The following is a 25,726-nucleotide window of genomic DNA, read 5'->3' on the forward strand; positions in this document are numbered from 1 at the left end:
GCAGCACCGCGACGCGACACGAACCAGCAACCCGACAAACGCTGGGAGAAGAGGCCTCGCGAAGAGGTCCACGCCGCCGGACCGCCCGCCTCTCGCGCCCGAGGAGGACCTCGCGGAGGCGAGCGCACGCTGGACGACATCCTCGACGCCCAGTGCCCATACCACAAGGACATGCGCCACACCCTCCGAAACTGTAGAGACTTCAAGCATTTCATGGGGAACGACCGACCCTTCCAACCTCTACCTCCTCCCCCGCCGCGAGGAGGACCAGGAGAACCTTGACAACCCCAGCAGCAGGAGGAGGGAGGAGGTGGAGCCTTCCCACGCGTTGACAGAGAAGTCAACGTCATCTTTGGCGGACACAGGTCGCAAGAAAGCAAGAGACAACAAAAGCTCAATGATCGTCAGATACTGGTGGCGGCCACCGGTCCTTCCACCCCATACCGATGGTCTGAGCACCAGATCACCTTCACCCGGGCAGATCAGTGGCTCAACTTCGACCACCCTGGCAAGTACCTGCTCCTCATCGATCCGGTGATCCGAGAGAGTAGGGTAAAGAAGGTATTAGTGGACGGGGGAAGCAACATCAACGTCACTTTTCCCCGGACGCTCCAAGGCTTGGGAGTCCCCCTCAAAGAGCTCCACGAGTCGGACACACCCTTCTTCGGCATCGTGCCGACTGAAGGAGAATATCCGCTGGGCCACATCTACATGTCGGTCACCTTCGGAACTCCGGAAAACTACAGAACCGAGTTCCTGAGGTTCGAGGTGGCAAACTTTGACTGCGGATACAACACCATCATCGGGAGGCCTGGATTGGCGAAGTTCATGGCCATTCCACATTATACATACATGATATTGAAGATGCTAGGACCACAAGGAATCATAATTGTGCGTGCTGACTTCCAAGGCACAGCAGAATGTTTCCGAGTGGCCATTCAGGCGGCCCTCACCACTAAACCATCAGCGACTTCTTCTGCGCAGGCGAACTCAAAGCCTGAGGAAGACCTCGCGGTACCCACGAATGAAGCTCAAGTCGTGACCGCTATACGGCCGACTGAAGAAACCAAGAGAATCAATCTTGGGTTCATCGACGAACGCAAAACATCTATCATTAGTTCTAGCCTGGATGACAAATAGGAAGGCGCGCTCGTCCAGTTAGGGGTGGTAATGGATCGTGATCCAAATGGTTCTTCACAAAATGTCAAGGCCCTAAATAAACTATAGTTCAAAAATGACTAGTAATAGAGCCCGATCCTAACCCGATTCGATCCTTAAAACTTATAGTGCAAAAATTATAGCCCATTGTCAGCCCTACGTCCAGTTTTTGCAAGACAACCAAGACGTATTCGCATGGCAACCTGCGGATATGCCGGGAGTCCCAAGAGAACTGACCGAGCACAAATTAAAGGTCTACTCCCAGGCAAGGCCGATCCGACAAAAATTACGTCGCTTCACGCCCGATAAGAGAGAAGCCATCCGTGCTGAGCTGGCTCGCTTGGTCGCGGCCGGATTCATTAGAGAAGTGTTACATCCTGAGTGGTTAGCCAACCCTATTCTTGTACTAAAAAATAATAAAGTGGATTGGCGCATGTGCGTCGACTATACGGATCTCAACAAACATTGCCCGAAGGATCCCTTCGGACTTCCTAGGATAGACCAGGTGGTGGACTCAACCGCCCGATGTTCTATGTTGTCTTTCTTGGATTGCTATTCCGGGTATCATTAGATTAGCTTGGCAAAAGAAGACGAGGAAAAAACAGCATTCATCACCCCGTTCGGAGCCTTCTGCTATACATCCATGTCGTTCGGCCTCAAAAACGCTGGAGCGACTTATCAGAGAGCTATTCAGACATGCTTAGCCGATCACTGGGGCAAGCGTGTGGAAGCTTACGTGGATGATGTGGTAATTAAGATAGAGAACTCAGAAAATTTCATTGAAGATTTATAGCTGGTCTTCAACAGTCTACAGGGATATCGATGGAAGCTTAATCCTGAAAAATGTGTCTTTGGAGTACCAGCAGGAAAGTTGCTTGGGTTTATTGTCAGCCACCGGGGAATTGAGTCCAATCTAGAAAAGATTGAGGCTATCATGAGAATGGAAGCACCGCGATCACAGAAGAAAGTACAAAGACTTACCGGATGCATGGCAGCTCTAAGCAGATTCATATCAAGGCTAGGAGAAAAAGGCTTACCGTTCTATAAGTTGCTCAAGAAGGTAGACAAATTCTAGTGGACTTCAGAAGCACAGGAAGCTCTAGATGCGCTGAAGAATTCTTGACAACACCACTAGTGCTAAAACCACCTCGCTGAGCCACGCCGATTCAACCGGCTAAAGATCTGCTATTATACATCTCTTGCACGACTCACGTGGTGAGCACCGCGTTGGTAGTCGAGCGAGCAGAAGAGCGACATGCATACCCAGTACAACATCCTGTCTATTTCATCAGTGAAGTCCTGGGTCCCTCGAAGAAGAAATACCCTTAAGTTTAGAAATTATTATATGCAGTACTTCTAACTGCACGTAAGCTCCGTCACTACTTCGACGACCACAAAGTCATAGTAGTCACTAGATTTCCGATAGGGGATATTCTCCACAATAAAGAAGCCATCGGAAGAATAGCCAAGTGGGCCTATGAACTGGGATCTCATGACATTGAATTTCGACCTCGCACCGCAATCAAAACTCAAGCACTGGTTGACTTTGTATCAGAGTGGACCGAACAACAAGTGCCGGATAACCCGGAAATAGCAGAAGTATGGCGAATGTATTTTGATGGCTCGTTGAAACTGCAGGGGGCAGGTGCAGGGATCCTCTTCATTGCACCCGGAGGTGAACAACTCAAATATGCTCTTCAATTGTTATTTCCAGCATCCAACAATGCAGCAGAATACGAAGCTCTGATTCATGGACTAAACATTGCTATATCACTGGGCATCAAGAGACTGATGGTATACGGAGATTCTCTGGTGGTCATTAGTCAGATAAATAAAGAATGGGATTGCTCGAATGATTCCATGGGAAAATATTGCACTGTTGTCCGAAAACTAGAAGACAAATTTGAATGTCTGGAATTTCATCATGTGGAGAGAGACCGCAACACAGCAGCTGATGCATTGTCCAAGCTAGGATCCAGTCGGACTCAAGTCCCACCTGGAGTTTTTGTCCAAGAAGTACTGCACCCGAGCATTTCACTAGATCAGGTAGAGGAATGCAATACTCTGAGCCAACCAGAGTCAGATTCTAATGACTAGAGGGAGCCGATCATTAGGTACATAAAGAATGAGGAGGAACCAGATGACAAAAATGCAGGCAAACGCATTGCGAGGCAGTCAGCTCATTATACTCTCATTAGGGAAACACTATATAGAAGGGGCGCATCAAGAGTCCTCATGAAATGCATTCTCTCGACTACAGGGAAGCAGCTGCTAGAAGAGGTCCATGTTGGGCAATGCGGGATACACGCAGCATCTAGGACCCTGGTTGGAAAGGTCTTCAGGTCGGGTTTCTACTGGCCAACAACAAAGAGTGATGCAGCCGAGTTAGTCCAGAGGTGTGAAGCCTGCCAGTACTTGTCAAAACAGCAGCATCTACCAGCGCAACAACTGCAAACCATACCCGTAACCTGGCCGTTCGCATGCTGGGGACTGGATATGATTGGACCCTTCAAGAAAGCTCAAGGAGGACACACTCATGTACTGGTTGCTATCGACAAATTCACTAAATGGATAGAGTTCAAACCCATTGCATCTCTAACTTCAGCTAAGGCAGTGGAATTCATACAAGACATAATATTTAGGTTCGGAATACTGAATAGCATTATAACCGACCTGGGATCCAATTTCACAAGCTCAGAATTCTTTGATTTCTGCGAACAAAAAAGCATTCAGATCAAATATGCCTCGGTGGCGCACCCAAGAGCCAACGGGCAGGTAGAAAGAGCCAACGGGATGATATTGGAGGCGCTTAGAAAGAAAGTCTTCAACAAAAATGAAAAGTTCGCAGGAAAGTGGATCAGAGAGCTGCCCTATGTTGTTTGGAGCTAAGAACTCAACCTAGTCGGGCTTTGCATGAAAACACTCCTTTCTTTATGGTCTATGGTTCGGAAGCAGTGCTACCCGCTGATCTCAAGTTTGGGGCACCAAGGTTAATCTTCGAAAACATAGCAGAAGCTGAGGCTACTAGACTGGAGGATGTTGATGTACTAGAAGAGGAACGATTGAATACGGTGATTCAGTCGGCCCGGTATCAGCAAACTCTGAGGCGCTATCACGACAAGTCCATACGACATCGATCCTTCGCAGTGGGAGACCTCGTCCTCCGCCGAATTCTAACGGGGGAGGGACGGCACAAATTATCACCACTATGGGAAGGACCATTCATAGTAGCAGAAGTCACTCGGCCTGGATCATATCGTCTCACTCAAATGGACGGCACAGAAATTGGGAACTCATGGAACATAGAACATCTCAGGAAGTTTTACCCCTAGCTATATTTCAAAAGCTATTGGGACGGCATTGTATTCTGTAAACTGGGAAATATATCATCAATAAAAATACTTCAAAGGCACTCAAATTGTTTACTGTCAACCTGCATGCTTACTTAACTCAAGGTGACCACTATACCCTACTAACGGAGCAATCGACTTAAGTCGGCAACGACTTAAGGCGGTGTGACATGCTCATGCTTACTTAACTCAGGGTGACCACTATACCCTACTAACGGAGCAATTGACTTAAGTCGGCAACGACTTAAGGCGATGTTACATGCTCATGCTTACTTAACTCAGGGTGACCACTATACCCTACTAACGGAGCAATTGACTTAAGTCTACAACGACTTAAGGCGGTGTGACATGCTCATGCTTACTTAACTCAGGGTGACCACTATACCCTACTAACGAAGCAATCGACTTAAGTCGTCAACGACTTAAGGCGGTTTGACATGCTCACGCTTACTTAACTCAGGGTGACCACTATACCCTACTAACGGAGCAATCGACTTAAGTCGGCAACGACTTAAGGCGGTGTGACATGCTCACGCTTACTTAACTCAGGGTGACCACTATACCCTACTAACGGAGCAATCGACTTAAGTCGGCAACGACATAAGGCGGTGTGACATGCTCACGCTTATTTAACTCAGGGTGACCACTATAAGTCGCGAAATACGAAAAAAATTCAAAACCATCACACTACATTTACTTCTGCAATTGTAGATACTGTTGGATTCTAACAACGGGAAAACAATAACGGCATTCAGTACTGAAAAGTGTTTTCTAACGAAATATCCGAGCACACTAACCACGTATACAAAGCATTCAGTGTTTCTATTTGGTAATGTTCTTCTCAGGAGCAACCAACGAAGAGGGGCGACTCGAAGAATCAGGAGCGGCATTCACGTCTGCCACTATGTCATCAGGAACAACCACGCCGGGTCTCCGCATCAGGATTCTCCCCGCGCGAATGGCTTTGTCCATAGCTTTGTCGCGCTGGGCCCTTAGAGTAGCGGAAGTATCTTCAGCAGCCTTGACAGCCAACCGAGCAGCTTCTAGCTCCTGGACGACTGATCTCTTAGAAGCACGTAGATCCTTGATGATAGTATCCTTGCTCGACACCAATTGCCTAAGGCGAATCATATCATCCATGGACTCTTGTAGCTTATAACGATGATTATCCAAGTCTTCCATGGTGAACCGATGGCTCCTCTCCAAGATGGTCAACGAGTTGCTGGCGTCGCGGTATAACTTGTCAAGGTTGTCACAAGAAGTTGCAAGGGCACGTTTCTCCTCCTGCAGACAAGAATCAGTTCCCCAACATCAAGCAAGCATTAAGAACACAGTAGATAAGGGCAAGTAAAAGTTTAATTCATTGGCCACCTTTTCAGAGTCAAGCTGAGCATTGAGAGTGGAGTTCAGCATGTTGGCATCATTCAGAGAAGCAGAAACCTGGGCCAAATCCGTCTGACCTTGAGAATATTTTTCTTCAAGATCAGAATACCGTCGGGCCATATCTATCAAGAAACAGTCAAGCAAGGGTGTTCAGCTAAAAAGCAGATCAGTCAAGTAGCCAAAGAAGAAACAAAGGGCACTAACCAGCATTTGCCATCTCCAAATCAGATACCCGCTGCTGAAGCAGCACTGGATTCCAATGTGTTAGAGATAGAGCTCTTTTCGGGACAGAAGCACCCTGCGACCTCAACTGACCAGCCATTTCGTCAACCAATGCCTGACGTCAAAAACAAATGAGTGTAAGAACAGTATCATACCCGGGGTATAGTCAGATCAGGAAAAACCAGATTACCTAGAGGTTGGAGAAGAACGAAGGAACCCCCAAATCGTGGGAAGTCAGTTGATAGCTCGATGAAGGATCACCAACCGGAGCAATCCGCAATGCATCAGTGGGGACCAATTTAGTGTCATCAGCAGAAATAAAAACTCTGTCATCAGGAGCGCCGGCCTCTAAGGCGACTTCCTAACCCGAAGCTCATGCTCCTGCCATGCAACCAGAATGCGAAGGAGAAGACCCTACGTGAACATCCATGGAAGTATGAGAGGGAGAACCAACTCAGACACCCTCGGGGGCTGGGTCATAGCTCGAGCTACCCATCCGAGTCGGATCATCTCTGGCAACACCCTTGGGGCTGGGTAAACGCTAGCGCCATCCTTGAGGACCGAGCCCTCTGTAACAGCCACCTCTAAGGCTGAAGGACCTTCAACCACTTCCATGGGAACAGAGCAATCCAGACCAGCCTCCTGACTCGTAAGACCACGCTCCAAGGACGATGAGGCATGAGACGCCGCTCGGGATAACTCCAACCCGACATCACGCACATCAGCACAAATTTCCATCATTCCACCATCTGCCGGCTCCGACAACAGATCTTTTGGGACCATATCTTCGAGAGTTTGATCAAAATTTGCCAGAGACAATTCTTGCGGACCAACGAGGGCAGACAATGTTGGAGAAGGAACACCACTACTCTCCCCGCTGGCTATGTAGCGGCTGTTCTTCCGAATTAAAGGCATTTCCTCCTCCTCTTCCTCATCTTCATCAATAATGTGGACGGTACACCCATTGTGATCAACTTTGGCCGGATTACACCCATTGGGATCAACATCATCAAGGTCACACCCATTCGGTTCAGCATCAGTCGGGTCACACCCATTGGGATCAGCTTCAGCAAAAACCGGCACTAGCACTTCCTCAGCAGCAGGAGTAGAAGGGCCGGCATCCTGATTCAAGCATGACACTCGACGAAGATGTCTCTTTTTCTTTTTCTTCCCCTCAGCAGGAGAAGTTGGATGATTGGTTCGGCGAGGACGCTTCGGGCAAATACTATCAGACCTCTGAGTATCCAAAGCTTTACCAGACTCGGGGATGGGTGCTACAACCAGTGTTTCAGCAGGGGCTGCATCAGAGGAATCTTCAGCCAACATGTCCAGCATGGCACTTATTTCTGCGTCACTCGGATTCAAAGGCACCTCAAAATGAACCTGCCTCTCGTCGTTGGGGATTTCGCCAAGTGAAGCAACCAAAGCCTCAACCTCTTCGAGAGAAGGTCGCACTCTAAGGCCCAAACCGCTATCACCAGTAGGAGGATTTGACACAAAACTGACAAAGGCCTTGGAAGGAGGCAGATTCCAGGCTGAGTATGCAACAGGAGCACCGATATTAGACACCTTGCCTCTGAGTACCATATCAAGCCGGCTCACCAAATCCACAGCATGAATCCTTCTGTTGGTAACCCCGGTTGAATCAGCAAGGCCTCGATACAGATAAGCTGGATACGCTCTGTCTTTTAGTGGCTGAATGTCCTTGAAAACAAAATCGGCAACCACAGCCTCGGCAGTCAGACCCTTCTCCTTCAACAATCCAACCTCGGAAAGCAGAGCCCCCGCCTCAGCTACCTCCAGGTCTGTGGGGGATACAGTCGAACTCGGAGTGCGAACATCTGGTTGTCTCCCTGACCGGGGGAGGGAATTCCTGCGATTCTCCACGATAAACCATTCCAGGCGCCATCCTTTGATGCTGTCCTTGAGTGGGATGTCGAGGTACTCAGTTTTCCTCCTACGGCGCATCTCCAAACTTGCACCCCCCACAAGCTGGTGCTGTCCCCCGGCCATCCCAGGCCGACAGTGATACAAATACTTCCATAAGCCAAAGTGTGGCAGAATACCAAGGAAGGCTTCGCACAAATGAACAAAAACGGAAACTTGCAGAATGGAATTGGGATTCAGATGGGTTAGATTCAAGCGATAGAAATCAAGAAGACCGCGGAAGAAAGGAGAAATAGGAAGAGCAAGGCCGCAGATGAGAAAAGGAACGTAAATGACGGATTCATGAGTATCTTTTGTCGGAACAGTAACCCCATGGCAAATCCGCCAAGAACAGAGTTCCTTCGGAGGAAGAACTCCGATGGATACAAGGTGGAGAAGGTCAGATTTAGAAACAACAGACATGTGGTTACCTGCGAAAGGCAACTGGCTGTTGGGATCGATGTGAGGAATGATTGCGATAGATGAACTCTGAGTCTTCCGCTTGGGCATCATCTCAATCTTGCTGGCGAGCGGAGCGGAAGCAATATCGCAAGAGAGCAGAGAAGATCTGGATGCAGAAAAGCAAAACTAGGGCTCAGAATGCAGAGGCATGCGACAATGCAGTACATATGGGGTTTTCCTGGGCCAGACGCCATTTCTAAAAAGTGCCCAGTCATCACCCAGCTGTTATTTCTAAAACGTTGGCGTGCCATGTCATCACTCGGTCGTTATTTCCAAAACGGCCGACGCGGCCCAATATAACTCAGCTGTTATTTCTAAAAACACTGACGTTATCAGACTTCACTCGGCCACTGTTTCCAAAGCGGCCGACGTGGTCCGTTGTCACTCGGCTGTTACTTCTAAAACGCTGACATTGCTAGTAGTCACTCGGCTGTTATTCCTAAAGCGGTGACGTGGCTCCAAAGGACTCGGCTGTTACTTCTAAAACGTCGACATCGCTAGTAACCGCTCGGTCGTTATTTCTAAAACACCGACGTGGCCTGTTATCACTCGGCTATTACTTCTAAAAATGCCGACGTCGCCGATAATCACTCGGTTGTTATTCCTAAAGCGGCAACGTGGCTCCAAAGTACTCGGTCGCTACCACTAAAGCGCCGACATCGCGAAGAAGGCAATCTGAAACGCGACTCGACGATTCAAAGTCGTTACTCAAGCGTTACGTCCAAGAACAACATCCGCAGTAAGCATAAATACGATCGACGATCGACGGGAAAGCAAAAGAGTGCACACAGAAGGGGGCGAAATTCTTCTTCATCATAAAAGGGAAGCATTATCAAACTTAAAAAAATCAACTCATTATGAGCCGATTTCCTCCCCACTACTACATTACATTTTACCACACTATACTACTAACTACTAGTACATTATTTCACTAATACTACTTCTACTACTAATCTATACTAACATTTAAAACCAGTGGCGCCTAGCCACTAGCCTTGTTGCTGCCCTTGCTGCTGCCCTTGCTGCCGCCCTCGCCGTCGCCTTCGCCGCCCTTGTCGTCGCCTTCGCCGCCATCACTGCCACCGTCACCATCGCCTCCGTCGTCGTCGTCACCGCCATCGCCATCGTCGCCGCCCTCCTCAGACGAGTCCGAGGAGTTCTCCTCGTCCGAGGAGTACTCCGACTCATCCGAGCCCTCGAGTCCAGCGCGCTCGACGGCCCGGATGTAGGTCCACACCTCTGCGGCGAGGCCCTAGGAGTCGTCTGAGTCATCAGACGACGCCGGGGGAGAGTCACGGACCGGTGAGCCCTTTGACTCAGAGGAGAACTCCTCCTCCGAGTACTCCGAGTCGCCGAAGTCCTCCGAGGGAGGAGTCGGCTCATGCTTCCGCTTATCGCCGGAGTGATGCGAAGAACTACCACCTTTCTTGCTCTTGCCCATGGTGGAGTAAAAGGAAAGTGAAGAGAGTAAGCAACAAGCAGCAATAAGAGATGTGAAGATGCCGGAGAAGCAAGCACACTATTTATAGAAGAAGAAGGCAACCGCTCACCTCCTACCACGACCACTGAACAGTCGCAAAAATTCAATATGCAATTCAAACCGTCTCGAAACACGTCAGGCGGCTGACGCCATTCCATGTAACACGACACCCATTGGGACTCCAGTCAACTGCTTGGGTGATATGATTACACCCGCGGTCACGTCAAGTTACTACTCAGAAGCAGTTTGCTAAACGCTCAGTGCACCAAGCCGTCCCTTGCCTACACCCATTGGGGGGGACGTCCAGGAATTGTCAATAGATTTTCCCAAGCAGTCACATCCATACAGTATACGCAATGAATACCTCAAGACAGAAGGAAGATATCAACAGATATCAGAGGAAAGCCAAATATAGTCGATGAGGTACAAGTCTAATCAACAGAAGCATTGAAGCACAAAGTGATATGAAGACTAGCCAAAGGCCATCTACCGAACGTCCAATCAGTCGCAAATCAAATAAATTGCAAGACCTAAGAAGATATGGGCAGATCGCGTACTCGGCCTCAAAGACAAAAATGTATGCTGACCTCTAAAGCATAACGTTAATGATATAATGTTGATCTCTAAGGCATTCGACAAGAGGAAAGGATGATTCCTAAAAAACAGCATGAAACGAAGACCTTCGAGTGGATTATCTTCAAAAATCCACTCAAAGCTCGGGGGCTACACCCATTGGGTGCACCTGTGGTGCACCCAATGAATCATCATCCCCGAGAGGCAAAATGCTGACCTCTAAAGCATAAGGCGAAACTAAGACCAGGCTGACTTCTGAAAAAGCACAAATGGAAGATAAAAGTGATTTCTGAGAAGACTTGAAATGAAGACCTTCGAGTGGATTATCTGCAAAAAATCCACTCGAAGCTCGGGGGCTACACCCATTGGGTGCACCTTCGGTGCACCCAATGAATTTCGAAGTTCTACAAAGCAAAATGCTGACCTCTAAAGCATAAACCTGAGACAGAACACTGAATCTCGAGGAATAATAGCAGAAGAAGACAGTAAAATGTCGTTTTTACCGGATCACTCGGAGTTTAGAAGTAGTGGCCCGGCAGACTTATTCTCAAGGCATTCCTTGTTAAAATCAAAAAACTGCAAGCTGGACCTAGGATCTTTGGGCCGTTTATTTCAAAATCAACCCAAAGATCAGGGGCTTGTGGGGGACGGATATCCCCCGGATCCACCAGAAGGATAAGAGACCTCACGAGAGGCCCGTGGGCCCAATCATTCGCGAGGTCATCCCTTCGTGGGCCTGGGGAGGAACGTCTAGTGAAGCGGATTGACACAAGACCGGATCGACGCAAGCCCAAACGGCCCGATGAATTCGAGTAGTGATCACAACAGTGACCCGACCTTCCCGCGTAGGGGCCTCATACATCGGAACCGAGCGAGGATGGGTCGGCTGAATTATAGGGAGATAGACTCAGTCAGTTCACTATTATTTAGGCACACGTCGTTATCATATCCGCATGTAACACCCCACAGTCGAGTATATAAGGCCTAGGGGGTACCCCTTCAAAAGGAGAGACCTCACTACTTAGCCAACCACCCAGTTCTCTACGTTTCCAACACTAGAGAGCCTCCTTGTAACCCACCACATAAAAGTACTCACGCCAGGATGTAGGGTGTTACACATCTCAAAACGGCCCGAACCTGTACACAACTGTCCATTGTCTCTCGTGCATCTAGCACGAACCATCGAGCTACAGTCGGTAACACCGTCCTACTCCAAAAAGCACCTTAAGGGGCAACCCCGGGTGCGCGGTCGGACCCAAAACACCGACAGGTGCCCCCTAGGCCTTATATACTCGACCGTGGGGCGTTACACGTGGATATGATAACAACGTGAGCCTAAGTAATAGTGAACCAACTGAGCCTATCTTTCTATGATTTCGCCGACCTATCCCTTATTCAGTTCCGATGTATGAGGGCACTGCACGAGAAGATCGGATCACTGTTGCGATCATTGCTCAAATTCATCGGGCTGTCTGGTCTTGTATCAATCCACTTCACTAGACGTTCCTCCCCAGGCCCACAAAGGGATGACCTTGCGAATTATTGGGCCCACGGGCCTTTCGTGAGGTCTTTTATCCTTCCGGTGGACCCGGGAGATATCCGTCCCCCACAGGTTGCAACCTCTTAGATGACTTGGATGCATGACGGATTCATCATAGCATGCACATATGTTGTGCGGAGCTCCAAAAACTGCATTGTGAGAGGTGTTGTGCTCGCACCATGGGTCATCATGCAGAACAACTCTAGTAGAAGCAAGGTGTGAAGAACATTGAGTGCTTCATCCCGATTGTGTGCTAAAGCTCAAGTTGGGAGCACACCTAGAGGGGTGAGAACAAGTTTTCGAGCTGGCCACTAGCAAGAGGATTAGGGGAAACTTTAGCCTTGCCACAACGAGGATTAAGTGGTTGGCAAACAACTGAACCTTGGAATAAAAATGTTTTTGTCACATTTGTCTTCTCGTTAGTTTGCATCCTCTAATCACTAGTTTGTATGTACTTTACCATAATTGTGCTAATGTGTAATTGTTGCTCTAGAGTTGCTAGTCGAATCGTGTAGTTAATTAATTGCTCTCTTATGCTAGTTACCTTAGCTAAGTATGTTAGCTTAACTTGTGTTGTTAAGTAGTTGTAGTTCTGTAGTTACATTGTATAGCTAACTATAGTGAGTGGTGCTTGTGTTTTGTGCACTAATATAGCCATACGGACGATGGTATGTGGCCATATGTGGGTGACCTAATATCGACGGGTAGGGCAGAGGATGGCACGACGACGGTCCGGGTGGGCCGAGGTCGAGCTCGACATGCCATGTGGGCGGGCGTGAGGACGGTGGTGGCTAAGCGCGTACGGGAGAAAGAGCTGAGTGTGTGGAGAGAGACCATATGGGCTAGACCGCCAATGCTAGCTTTAGCCGACGGGAGTTAGTTAAACCCTGTCATCCTAGGTTGGTGACCGACGCGAGTTAGTTTCCGTTAATGGGGACTGGCCTACAAACCTGTCAGCTGACAGTGGCCTGACTAGAGTTATCTAATTCCTATCGGCTAGCCTAAAACTCGACGACGGTAGCCAACAGGAATCTTCGTGGTTCCTGTTGTGGCTAGACTCGCCTAGAATATATGTGCGAACTTTTTTTTCTGTTACTGCAAAAAAGAAAAAAAACAAATGAATCGCCTTTCCATTTTAGCTGTTTGCGAGATTATGGGCCTGTTTGGTTCACTACCTCAGTTGCCACACTTTGCCTAACTTTTCTGCCTAAGATTAGTTATTCATCAATTCGAACGACTAATTTTAGGCAAAGTGTGGCACATTTAGGCATTTAGCCACAAACCAAACAGGCCCTATATATTCTTTCGAAGCTGATGCCTCCAGTATTCCCGCGTAGAAAATTACTCTCCCGAATCTATCGCGGAGCTCCAAAAGTTACTCATCCAAAGCTCTCGCTACTGCCTTTTTCGCAATTTCGCATGCGGATGCCTGCAACAGCGCAAAAAGATTTGAACGATCGGGTCCCGTCCCGTGATCAGGGGCCTCAGGGCCTGTTTGCTTTCGTCCGTTCCCTGCCAAGATCGATGCCTTTTCCCAAGAAAAGAAGTCCTGGTCATGATAAGGTTATTATACTAGTAGCACGTACCCTGCAGCTGCAGCGGTCAGATTATTCCCCTCAGAATTCACATCTCCTTCCAAAATCCCTTCCCCACCCCGGTGCAGTATTCTGTGTATTCTAGTCCGTTTCCACGAGACTCGTGCGAAGCTGACGACGAGCGGCGGTGGTGTGGTGATGCGCAAGTGCTATAGCCTGATATATTTATTTGAAGCCTAAACCGCGTGAACTGATGATGATGGTACGGATGGTCTGCGCAAGGAAACCTATTGAAAATCGCCATCAGAGGAGAGAAAGCGGGCTATTTGAATCGGTTTTTTCCCTCTTTGAACTTGAGAAGCGGAATCAATCAACGGCGTCGTTGCTCGCAAGAGTGCGACGGCAGAGCCGCGATTCGGACCGGAGATGCCCACTCCGGGTAAGGTACTAAGGTGTTGACACCTTTGTTCTCTGGCGCCTTTGGATGAAACACGAAAGTGAAACCGCGCCTAGCTAGAAACGAATGGCTACTGGCCACTGCTCTCGGATCGGAAGGGAACGGCGCACTAGTGGCTTTCGGTTCCGAGAAAGGAGTCGTCGCGACCCGACGTGCCGCCGATGCGGCGTAAAATGACTCGCAGCGTGGCGTACAGTGGTTTGGCGTTTTGAGGTGCACAAATTTTAGCGGTGGGATGCGTCTCTGCGGCCTCATCATCTGCTGATCACAGACAAGTCAGCTGTGGCCTGTGGACTATACGTAGCCGCGTAGGGTACGTAGCTGCAGAGTCTCTCTCAGTTTTTTGTGTGTGGCTTTTGTTGAGGTGCATGGTGTGGCCAGTATTATTTTGCACTGCTTTTATTATCATCGTCCCGTCCGTCTCTTGGTCCGCGACGCGGTCATGCGGGAGACGAGCCGACTAGTGGAGCAGGAGCAGCTGCCTGCGACCACAAATGGACGAGTGTACCACACGCGAACGCCGCCCACGCGACGGAGGGACGAAGAAGCGGAACTCTGTCTGAGAGTATAATATTGTAGTATAGTGTTACGTTGGCGCGGCGCGGCGCGGAGGAAGTCGTCGGATGACTCGGATCGTCGAATCGAATCCTCTACGACACTACCACAGGCACCCACGCACGATGTATCTATCAATCGCTCAAGGTTTCCAAGGCCGAACGTGTCTGGACCAGCGCACATAGATTGGGAAACGATTTGTATATGAAAAAAAAAAGATTTGGATAGAGCGGCAGCAGCCAGCGGATTCATTCTAGAACCGTCCGCGCGTGGTCCCGTTGGCGTTTGCTCGCGACCGACGCGACGCGATCCGCACGCACCGGCAAGCCAGCTGCGCAACCCGCCAAGCTCCACAGCCCATCGTTTCCCGCCACCTCAAAGAAACCGCCCCCCTTTTTTTCTAATCAGAAGAGAACCGCCTGGGCGCTGGGCCGGCCGGAACGAGGGCACGGCCGTCGGCGTCGTCACTTTCATCCCTCCAGTTTTAGAGCTCTAAAAACTTCAAAATACTTTAGCTTATTTTAAAACTTCACCTAGCCAGAGCTTCTGGTCTAAAGTTTAGAGATCTGATAATGTTTTAAGAAAGAAAGCCCTAATCCGCTGGCGCCTTTGCTTAAAAAAAAAAAACCAGTGGGCTAGGCTAGTAGATGGGGCGGGGTGGGTCCACGAGGCCAGTGAGTGGGGTCAGGAGGAATCCTGGGCAGCGGTCCTGCCCGCGGGCAGTGCCGTGCCGTGCCACCCCCAGCATAAAAGCGAGGACTGCTCGGTCGCCGTGGTGCCGCAGTTTGCCGCTCTCGGCACTCGTTCGGCTTCCTCTCTTCTCTTTCCGGCCTATCAGCAGTCAGTTTCTCTCGTCTGGTAAGCTCCTTGGGACGCCTTCCTCCTATCCCTTTACTACTACAGTTCTTAACTCCTACCTAGGAGAAGAGAACTTCTCGTTCTAGATCCACTCAGCTTTTTATAAGAACTTTTTGTTCATTGGAGCCTGTGCTGCTTGTGGAGGTACAGTGCTGATGGCGTCCAACTACGTCGACACCGGGGCGGAGGAGGGCAGGTTCCACGGCCACCACAGCACGACGCCGACCAGCGCGGCGGCGTCGCCGAAGACGCTGCGGAGGAGCTCGTCGTCCGCCCACAGCCACGGCCACGGGCCCAAGTGCGTGTGCGCGCCGGCCACGCACGCAGGCTCCTTCAAGTGCCGCCTCCACCGCAGCAGCTCCCACGGCCACGGCCACGGCCACGGCAGCAACCCGGCGTCCCCTCCCTCCCCGGCCACCTTCGCCGCTGCGCCGCCGCCGGCCGCGGCCGCGTCCTCCTCCCGCACCGTCGCGGCGCAGTGACGGCGCCCCAAGAAACGCCGACCCAGCAGCAGTGAAGAGAGGAGAAGAGAAGAGAGAAACGGCAAAAGGGAAAAAGGAAAACACACTCTCTCTGTTATTATGCGACACGAGAAAGGGAGCTTATTTGTTCCTCCCTTCATCTTCACGTACGCCAACGGCAGAATTTCCCATTTCGTTTCACTTCCTCCTCCCCCCCTCGTCTTTTAACCTTTTTTGGCTGAGATATCCATCGATTCTCGCTGGAATGGTCTTCCCCTCCTTCGGTCAGAAGAAACCCTCCCTGGTTGTACTGTACTAGGCAATGCGCATCCTGCTAGATCGCCTCCGCTGAAATGGAAAGCGTATGTGTGATGGTGACATGAAGTTCACTTGTGTAATTATTACCATTTCAGTAAATCCATGCTTCTTGCAGGAGTTGTGATCTTGGTGGTGGGTCTGCTGATTACTCTTCCACCATTCCGTCGTGGAGGTCTTGAAATTGCGTCAATTATTCGCTATAAACAAGGATGACTGGCCAGGAAACAGTAACAGTGGACCGAGATCCAAAACAATTTTGGATGGTAAAACGTAGCAATCACACGACCTGCTTAGCACTGAAACGCTGGGATTCTTTGTTGAACGTAGCAATCTCACGACCTGCTTAGCACTGAAACGCTGGGATTCTTTGTTGGTTCGGTTCATCTCACCTACAAGTCTGGTCTGCTCTGTCAGTAGTAAAGTTCTGTCTGGCACGGATTGGTTATCCCGTGATTGTTTAGTGCTCATGTGATTGTTCTGCAGTGGTCTGACGGAGCCTGCATGGGTCCATGAGTCCATCCCGTCCTCACGTGTAAATGTCTCAGAGCTCCCCGGCCTCAACCCTGAGTCTGAGTGCATCGATCATATTGGCTGCACCTGTACCTGCAGACGCAGCATTCTGAACGATGGTAACAGGCATGTGCCATTAGCTGGAGGGGAACAGTGCAACCAACGATAGTGTGATGTGGCGCCGAGTCGCTGTAAATTGGTAGTGTCCGTCCTGTTGATGTTCACAAGCACACAGAAGTTATAGCTGGCAGAAGGCGGTTGGCATGTCAGGATCCGTAGCTGATCAGGATATTATTAGCCCTATCTTGCTTTAAGCAGCACACATGCCCCACGGTATCATAGTGCGCGTCGTTTGTGTCAACGGGATGATGGGTTTTCGGTTGGGCGCTGGTTCCTGTTATAACCTTTCTGGTGTTACTGTAACTAAAAACTTGAGCATGACATCATAAGCATTGGCATTGCATATGTTTAACACACCTAGAGTGCATTCACTAGGCAAAAATTTCAAACAAGTTGTATTGTTTTAATGTTTTGCAAATAGAACCCTGGATAGGGAACTTAACCCTAAATAGGGATTAAAGGGGTAAAACTTAACCCAAATTGAGAAAACCTAAAAGCTTTAGGGAAATAGTTGTAAAATATCCCCAAAAATAAAGTTGAATCACCTTTATACCCCTAAGATACCAGAAACCCTAATTGGAACCCTGGAAAACCCTAAAACCAAACCCTAGGGGCCTATGTGCAAAAGCAGTGCATATTTGGACCAAAGTGTAAAAACTACTACGTTTAAATATATGTAGTCACATGGTTCACATTTGGGAAGATTTACAAGCCAAACCCTGAGTTTTGGGCTTATTTGCAAAAGAGTCACATTTGAACTCTTTTGACTAAGTCTAATTTCAGTGTATTGTGCTCACCTTTGTGACCCTGTAACTTCTAAACAAAAGAAAGTTTGCCCTAGGTCACCACATCAAAATTGTAGCCCAATTATAGGACAACAAGTTTGCTTAAGAGTGCAAGCCATGTTCTTGTGAAAAGTTGGGAGATAATTGAGCCTGAAGTTGGACTGTCAGACTGCTTGATGTCTGAAATTCAGATTAACAGTGGGATGACATGAACTTAGGGCTTGATTTTAAGCATGATCCAGTGACTTTTTGTGGGAGCACATTGTAGCAAAGTTATAGAGGGATTATAGTTCTACAACTTTACTACAGAAAGTTGTCTTAGGTTTCACATGAAAATTTGAGAAAACTGGGCTCCAACTTGGTCAGTCAGTCAAGCTTTTTACTGAACCCAGTGCACTGTTCACCGTCTTCAGAAAATATCGCGCGGAGGATAAGGTTTTGGACCTCGCCGGCGATAAGGACGCCACGGCGGTCGGGATAGACTGGAGGCCGCGGTAAATATCCTTGGTCACGTGGCAGTAACTCTCTGTGGTGACGGACTCCAGTTAAACGGCGGTCGCCGTGCCATCCCCGAGTTCTGCCGCGCGGCGAGCTCATCTGCACCGTTTAAAATCCGCGATCCTCATCCGTCGCCGGCTAGCCGCATTCCGGCCTTGTGCCACGTATCTCCACCGCATCGCCGTAAGCCTTAGTGACTCTCCGTTGATCGCCGGAATGACCGCCACGGTAGGAGCCACGAATCCATTGCGCCAGTACTCTTCTTCCTCCTCCGGCCGCCAGCACAACCTGCTCGAATTGACCGTCGCCGCTGTCGCTCCCTATAAATTGAGCCCCCCACCAGTTCCGTAAAGTCATAAGCTAACCAGCCACCTCGAATTAGCCCCGATCGTTCGCTGAGGTCCGCGAATTCGGAGTTTTCCCCAAATCGATCTCTGCCACCGTAAAACCCACCCCACCGCGGCCAGACCATTCCGGTAAGGCTCTGCGCCTCTCCACTATCGTTCTAGCAGCTATGTAGGTCCGTAAAACTCACCGTAGCATCCGCTTGACCAATTCGGGCCTGGATAAAGCAGAAGGATTGTCCCCTCATATAAGGACCGACTTGTCATTTTCACTACCTGTACTCCTTTATCGTACAACCACTCGAGACTGTGTGGGCAGTCACTCAATCCGAACTCGTACGGTCCAACCCCAGGGTTAAGAAGGCTGGGGAGCACCGGGAGGATAAGGAGGGGGAAAGATTTGTCCGGTTTGGACATGGTGGTGGCCTGACTCCTTCCGGATAACCATTAAGGTTAGGACATACGAGTAAGGAAAGAGATCCGGCATTCGGGTCTCGCGACGGTGAGATCGCAGAAACCGGGCTAGTGGGTAAAGTGTACCCCTCTGCGCAGAGTTGAAACCTATTCGAATAGTCCGTGTCCACTGGTATGGATGAGTCCGATATGGTATGGCAATTAGAACTTTCTCTATGAGTTTCAAGATAAGGGGAATGTGTGAATAAGTAGGTGTTAGGAAAGGAACTAAGGCCACGGGAGCGGGAAGCTCAGTGGCGGTTGAGTTTTTGGTTATTATAAGACTATGGGAAAAATCTTCAAGTATCTGCCTTTCTCTAAGAAAAATGTTGAGTGACCACAACTCCACCAAATTGTGCATGTATATCATAGGTCTCTTTCTCTCTACGGGAGCAGGGTGGGCTTACGGAATACCTAGTGTATTCACCCAGATTTATTTATGTTTTTCAGCAGCCGAGGACTTCTTTTCTGCTATGCTTGATTAAGAGGACTGTGACTGCACCCAGTTCTGCCTGTGGCTTGGGCTAGTGTATTTTCCTACTACGTTTCTTAATTTGGCTCCCTCGAGCTTGTACCCCGGTATTGTAATAATTTTATCTAAACTCTGTACTATTTGAAGTAAGGAATGTGTTTACTAGCCTCCTGGGACTAGTAATTGTTTCACATTTGAGTCCCAAAGGATCGGGACGCTTCATTGGTGGAAGGCGAACTCGGGAGATTCACTATGATAAGGGGAGAAGAGCCAACTCAAACGTACAACCGGCTAAAGACCCTTGTCAACAAGATAAGAAGCTATGGAAGCACGCGATGGACGGACCACGACGTCGTCTGCCTAATGCTAAGGTCTTTTACTGTCCTTGATCCTCATCTTGTAAACAACATTCGTGAGAATCCTAGGTACACCAAGATGACGCCCGAGGAGATACTTGGAAAGTTCATGAGCGGGCGAATGATGATCAAGGAAGCAAGATACGTGGACGACGCATTGAATGGTCCAATCAATGAGCCTCAACCTCTTGCTCTCAAGGCAACAAGAAGCAAGGAGACGCTACCTAGCAAGGTGGCACAAATTGAGGCGGCCGGACTTAATGATGAAGAGATGGCTCTCATCATCAAGAGATTCAAGACGGCGCTAAAAGGTCGCAAGGGGCAGCCAAGCAAGACCAAGACAAAGGGGAAGCGCTCATGCTTCAAATGTGGTAAGCTTGGTCATTTTATTGCTAACTGTCCCGACAATGATAGTGATCAGGATCAAGGGAACAAGAGGGAGAAGAAGAAGAACTATAAGAAGCCAAAGGGCGAGGCGCATTTAGGCAAGGAGTGGGATTCGGATTGCTCCTCTTCCGACTCCGACAATGAAGGACTCGCCGCCACCGCCTTCAACAAGTCATCCCTCTTCCCCAACGAGCGTCACACATGCCTTATGGCAAGGGAGAAGAAGGTATGTACTCGAAACTCTACTTATGCTTCTTCAAGTGAGGACGAATCTAGTGATGAAGATGAAATAGATTATTCATGTTTATTTAAGGGCCTAGATAGAACCAAGGTAGATAAAATTAATGAATTGATTGATGTCTTGAATGATAAGAATAGGCTTTTAGAAAAGCAAGAGGATTTGTTGTATGAAGAACATGACAAATTTGTAGAAGCACAAAAATCTCATGCTCTAGAAGTTAAAAGAAATGAAATGCTTTCTTGTGAATTATCTTCTTGCCATGAGACAATCTCTAACTTAAGGTGCATTAATGATGATTTGAATGCTAAGTTAGAAATAGCTAGTAAATCAACATCTTGTGTAGAAATTGTTGCAACTTGTAATAGGTGTAAAGATTTTGACATTGATGCTTGTAGTGAACACCTAGTTTCAATTTCTAAACTTAATGATGAATTGACTAGTCTTAATGCTCAACTTAAGACTAGCATGAACGAATTCGATAAACTAAAATTTGCGAGGGATGCCTACACGATTGGTAGACACCCCTCAATTAAGGATGAACTTGGCTTCAAGAGGGAAGCCAAGAACTTAACAAGCCATAAGGCTCCCATCCCCGCCAAGGAGAAAGGGAAGGCTCCTATGGCAAGTAGTACTAAAAAGAACCATGCTTTTATGTATCATAATAGGAGACATGCTAGAAATGACTATAGAAGTTATGATTCACATGCTTATGATTCACATGCTATGTTGGTTTCTAATTCTTCTTATATGCATAATAGAGATATGTCTAGGAGATATGTTCATCATGTGCCTAGAAAGAATGTTGTTCATGTTTCTAGGAAAGTTATAGATGGTCCTTCTACAATATATCATGCTTTAAATGCTTCCTTTACTATTTGTAGAAAGGATAGGAAGATAGTTGCTAGGAAATTAGGGGCAAAATGCAAGGGTGACAAAACTTGCATTTTGGTCCCTAAGACAATTGTGACTAACCTTGTAGGACCCAACAAGAGTTGGGTACCTAAGTCCCAAGCCTAAATTTGCCTTGCAGGTTTATGCATCCGGGGGTTCAAGCTGGATTATCGACAGCGGATGCACAAACCATATGACGGGGGAGAAGAAGATGTTCACCTCCTACGTCAAAAACAAGGATTCCCAAGATTCAATCATATTTGGTGATGGGAATCAAGGCAAGGTGAAAGGTTTAGGCAAGATTGCAATTTCAAATGAGCACTCTATCTCTAATGTATTTTTAGTTGAGTCCCTTGGATATAATCTGCTATCTGTTAGTCAATTATGTAAAATGGGATATAATTGTCTATTTACAAATATAGATGTGTCTGTCTTTAGAAGAAGTGATGGTTCATTAGCTTTTAAGGGTGTATTAGACGGCAAACTTTATTTAGTTGATTTTGCAAAAGAGGAGGCCGGTCTAGATGCATGCTTAATAGCTAAGACTAGCATGGGCTGGCTGTGGCATCGTCGCTTAGCACATGTGGGGATGAAGAACCTTCACAAGCTTTTAAAGGGAGAACATGTGATAGGTTTAACTAACGTGCAATTCGAAAAAGATAGACCTTGTGCAGCATGTCAAGCAGGTAAACAGGTGGGAGGAGCACATCACAGCAAGAATGTGATGACCACATCAAGGCCCCTGGAGCTGCTACATATGGACCTCTTCGGACCTGTCGCCTATCTAAGCATAGGGGGAAGTAAGTATGGTTTAGTTATCGTGGATGACTTTTCCCGCTTCACTTGGGTATTCTTTTTGCAGGATAAGTCTGAAACCCAAGGGACCCTCAAGCGCTTCCTAAGGAGAGCTCAAAACGAGTTTGAGCTCAAGGTGAAAAAGATAAGGAGCGACAATGGGTCCGAATTCAAGAACCTTCAAGTGAAGGAGTTTCTTGAGGAGGAAGGGATCAAGCACGAGTTCTCCGCTCCCTACACACCACAACAAAATGGTGTGGTAGAGAGGAAGAACAGGACGCTCATCGATATGGCGAGGACGATGCTTGGAGAGTTCAAGACCCCCGAGTGCTTTTGGTCGGAAGCCGTGAACACGGCTTGCCACGCCATCAACATGGTCTACCTTCATCGCCTCCTCAAGAAGACATCGTATGAGCTGCTAACCGGTAACAAACCCAATGTATCGTACTTTCGTGTTTTTGGGAGTAAATTCTACATTCTTGTGAAGAAGGGTAGGAATTCCAAATTTGCTCCCAAAGCTGTAGAAGGGTTTTTGTTAGGTTATGATTCAAATACAAAAGCGTATAGAGTCTTCAACAAATCATCGGGTTTGGTTGAAGTCTCTAGCGACGTTGTATTTGATGAGACTAATGGCTCTCCAAGAGAGCAAAGTGTTGATCTTGATGATGTAGATGAAGAAGATGTTCCGACGGCCGCGATACGAACCATGGCGATTGGTGATGTACGACCACATGAACAAAAGGAGCAAGATCAACCTTCTTCCTCAACTATGGTGCATCCCCCAACTCAAGACGATGAACAGGTTCATCAACAGGAGGCGTGTGATCAAGGGGGAGCACAAGATGATCATGTGATGGAGGAAGAAGCGCAACCGGCACCTCCAACCCAAGTTCGAGCAATGATTCAAAGGGATCATCCCGTCGATCAAATTCTGGGTGATATTAGCAAGGGAGTAACTACTCGATCTCGATTAGTTAATTTTTGTGAGCATTACTCCTTTGTCTCTTCTATTGAGCCTTTCAGGGTAGAAGAGGCCTTGCTAGATCCGGACTGGGTGTTGGCCATGCAAGAGGAGCTCAACAACTTCAAGAGAAATGAAGTTTGGACGCTGGTGCCTCGTCCTAAGCAAAATGTTGTGGGAACCAAGTGGGTGTTCCGCAACAAACAAGACGAGCACGGAGTGGTGACAAGGAACAAGGCTCGGCTTGTGGCAAAAGGTTATGCCCAAGTCGCATGTTTGGACTTTGAGGAGACTTTTGCTCCTGTGGCTAGGCTAGAGTCCATTCGTATTTTGCTAGCATATGCCGCTCACCATTCTTTCAGGTTGTTCCAAATGGATGTGAAGAGCGCTTTCCTCAACGGGCCAATCAAGGAGGAGGTGTACGTGGAGCAACCCCCTGGCTTCGAGGATGAACGGTACCCCGACCACGTGTGTAAGCTCTCTAAGGCGCTCTATGGACTTAAGCAAGCCCCAAGAGCATGGTATGAATGCCTTAGAGACTTTCTAATTGCTAATACTTTCAAGGTTGGGAAAGCTGATCCAACTCTGTTCACGAAGACTTGTGACGGTGATCTTTTTGTATGCCAGATTTATGTCGATGACATAATATTTGGCTCCACTAATAAAAAGTCTTGTGAAGAGTTTAGCAGGGTGATGACGCAGAAATTCGAGATGTCGATGATGGGCGAGTTGAACTACTTCCTGGGATTCCAAGTGAAGCAACTCAAGGACGGCACCTTCATCTCTCAAACGAAGTATACGCAAGACTTGCTGAAGCGGTTGGGATGAAGGATGCCAAGCCCGCAAAGACTCCGATGGGGACCGACGGACACACTGATCTCAACAAAGGAGGTAAGTCCATTGATCAAAAGGCATACCGGTCAATGATAGGGTCATTACTTTACTTATGTGCTAGTAGACCAGATATTATGCTTAGCGTATGCATGTGTGCTAGATTTCAATCCGATCCTAAGGAGTGTCACTTAGTGGCAGTGAAGCGAATCCTTAGATATTTAGTTGCTACGCCTTGCTTCGGGCTCTGGTATCCAAAGGGGTCTACCTTTGACTTAATTGGATATTCAGATTCCGACTATGCTGGATGTAAGGTCGATAGGAAGAGTACATCGGGGACGTGCCAATTCTTAGGAAGGTCCCTGGTGTCATGGAACTCTAAGAAACAAACTTCCGTTGCCCTATCCACCGCTGAGGCCGAGTATGTCGCCGCAGGACAGTGTTGCGCGCAACTACTTTGGATGAGGCAAACCCTTAGGGACTTTGGCTACAATCTGAGCAAAGTCCCACTCCTATGTGATAATGAGAGTGCTATCCGCATGGCGGAAAATCCTGTTGAACACAGCCGCACAAAGCACATAGACATCCGGCATCACTTTTTGAGAGACCACCAGCAAAAGGGAGATATCGAAGTGTTTCATGTTAGCACCGAGAACCAGCTAGCCGATATCTTTACCAAGCCTCTAGATGAGAAGACCTTTTGCAGGTTGCGTAGTGAGCTAAATGTCTTAGATTCGCGAAACTTGGATTGATTTATAGCATACATGTGTTTATGCCTTTGATCATGTTTCTTCTGCATTTTGTTGTTTAATTATGGTGCTCAAGTTGTACAAGGACTCCCTGGACCTCACAAGTCCGTTGCAAAGTGATGCACATATTTAGGGGGAGATGTGTTACAACTTGACCCTTTGAGACTAACCACATGTTTGAGTTTGATGATTTAGTCTCGAAGAAGGATTGAAAGGGAAAAGGTGGACTTGGACCATGAAAGACTTCCACTGCACTCCGATGAAAAGAGTAACTTTTCCAAGTTCATCTTTACACTCTTACTGCCTATTTGCTCTTCGTTGAAGATTTTGGTGAGGCAATGGGGTTAAAGGGCCAAGATTGATCCCGTTTTGGTGCTTGATGCCAAAGGGGGAGAAAATAAAGGCCAAAGCAATAAATGGATCAGCTACCACTTGAGAGATTTTGAAAATAGTAGAATAGAGCTTTTGGTTTGTCAAACCTCTCTTATTGTCTCTCTTGTCAAAAGTTGGCTTCTTGTGGGGAGAAGTGTTGATTATGGGAAAAAGGGGAGTTTTTGAAATCTTGAATCAATTTCTCTTGGAATGACTCTCTTTATGTCTTAACATGTGTGTTTAACTTAGAGATAGAAATTTGAGTTTGATTTGCAAAAACAAACCAAGTGGTGGCAAAGAGTGATCCATATATGCCAAATCTGATTCAAAACAAATTTGAGTTTTATTTGAGTGATTTTGCACTTGTTCTACTTGCTTTATGTTATGTTGGCATAAATCACCAAAAAGGGGGAGATTGAAAGGGAAATGTGCCCTTGGGCCATTTCTAAGTATTTTGGTGATTGAGTGCCAACACAAGTGCTTTTGTGTTGATCTATGCAATGTGGTGGACAAAGTGCAAATCATGTCAAAAGGTATGTTTCTAGACTTAGTACATTATTTTATGGACTAATGTGTTGTGTCTAAGTGCTGGAAACAGGAAAAATCGAATTGGAAATGAGATGACTTTGTTCAGCCAAGTCTGCTCAGACTGGGAGCACCGGACTGTCCGGTGGTGCACCGGA

The 25,726-nt window shown here is 47.9% G+C and overlaps 1 protein-coding gene across 2 annotated transcripts; it reads left to right on the forward strand.

Annotated features, from left to right (window-relative positions):
- Nucleotides 1-15,336: 15,336 nt before the first annotated feature.
- Nucleotides 15,337-16,508, forward strand: LOC100277165 (uncharacterized). Of its 2 annotated transcripts, none has more exons than XM_008669461.4 (2): nt 15,337-15,499; nt 15,626-16,405. In XM_008669461.4, exon 2 carries the CDS (start codon nt 15,655-15,657, stop codon nt 15,979-15,981), a length of 327 nt encoding a protein of 108 aa, XP_008667683.2. In that variant the 5' UTR covers nt 15,337-15,499; nt 15,626-15,654; the 3' UTR covers nt 15,982-16,405. The 2 variants fall into 2 exon arrangements, with proteins under 2 accessions (XP_008667683.2, NP_001314849.1); NM_001327920.1 differs by having other exon boundaries at nt 15,421-15,499; nt 15,650-16,508.
- The last annotated feature ends 9,218 nt before the right edge of the window (nt 16,509-25,726 follow it).

This window comes from Zea mays, chromosome 2, assembly GCF_902167145.1.
Source record: "Zea mays cultivar B73 chromosome 2, Zm-B73-REFERENCE-NAM-5.0, whole genome shotgun sequence".
Classification (NCBI taxonomy): domain Eukaryota; kingdom Viridiplantae; phylum Streptophyta; class Magnoliopsida; order Poales; family Poaceae; genus Zea; species Zea mays.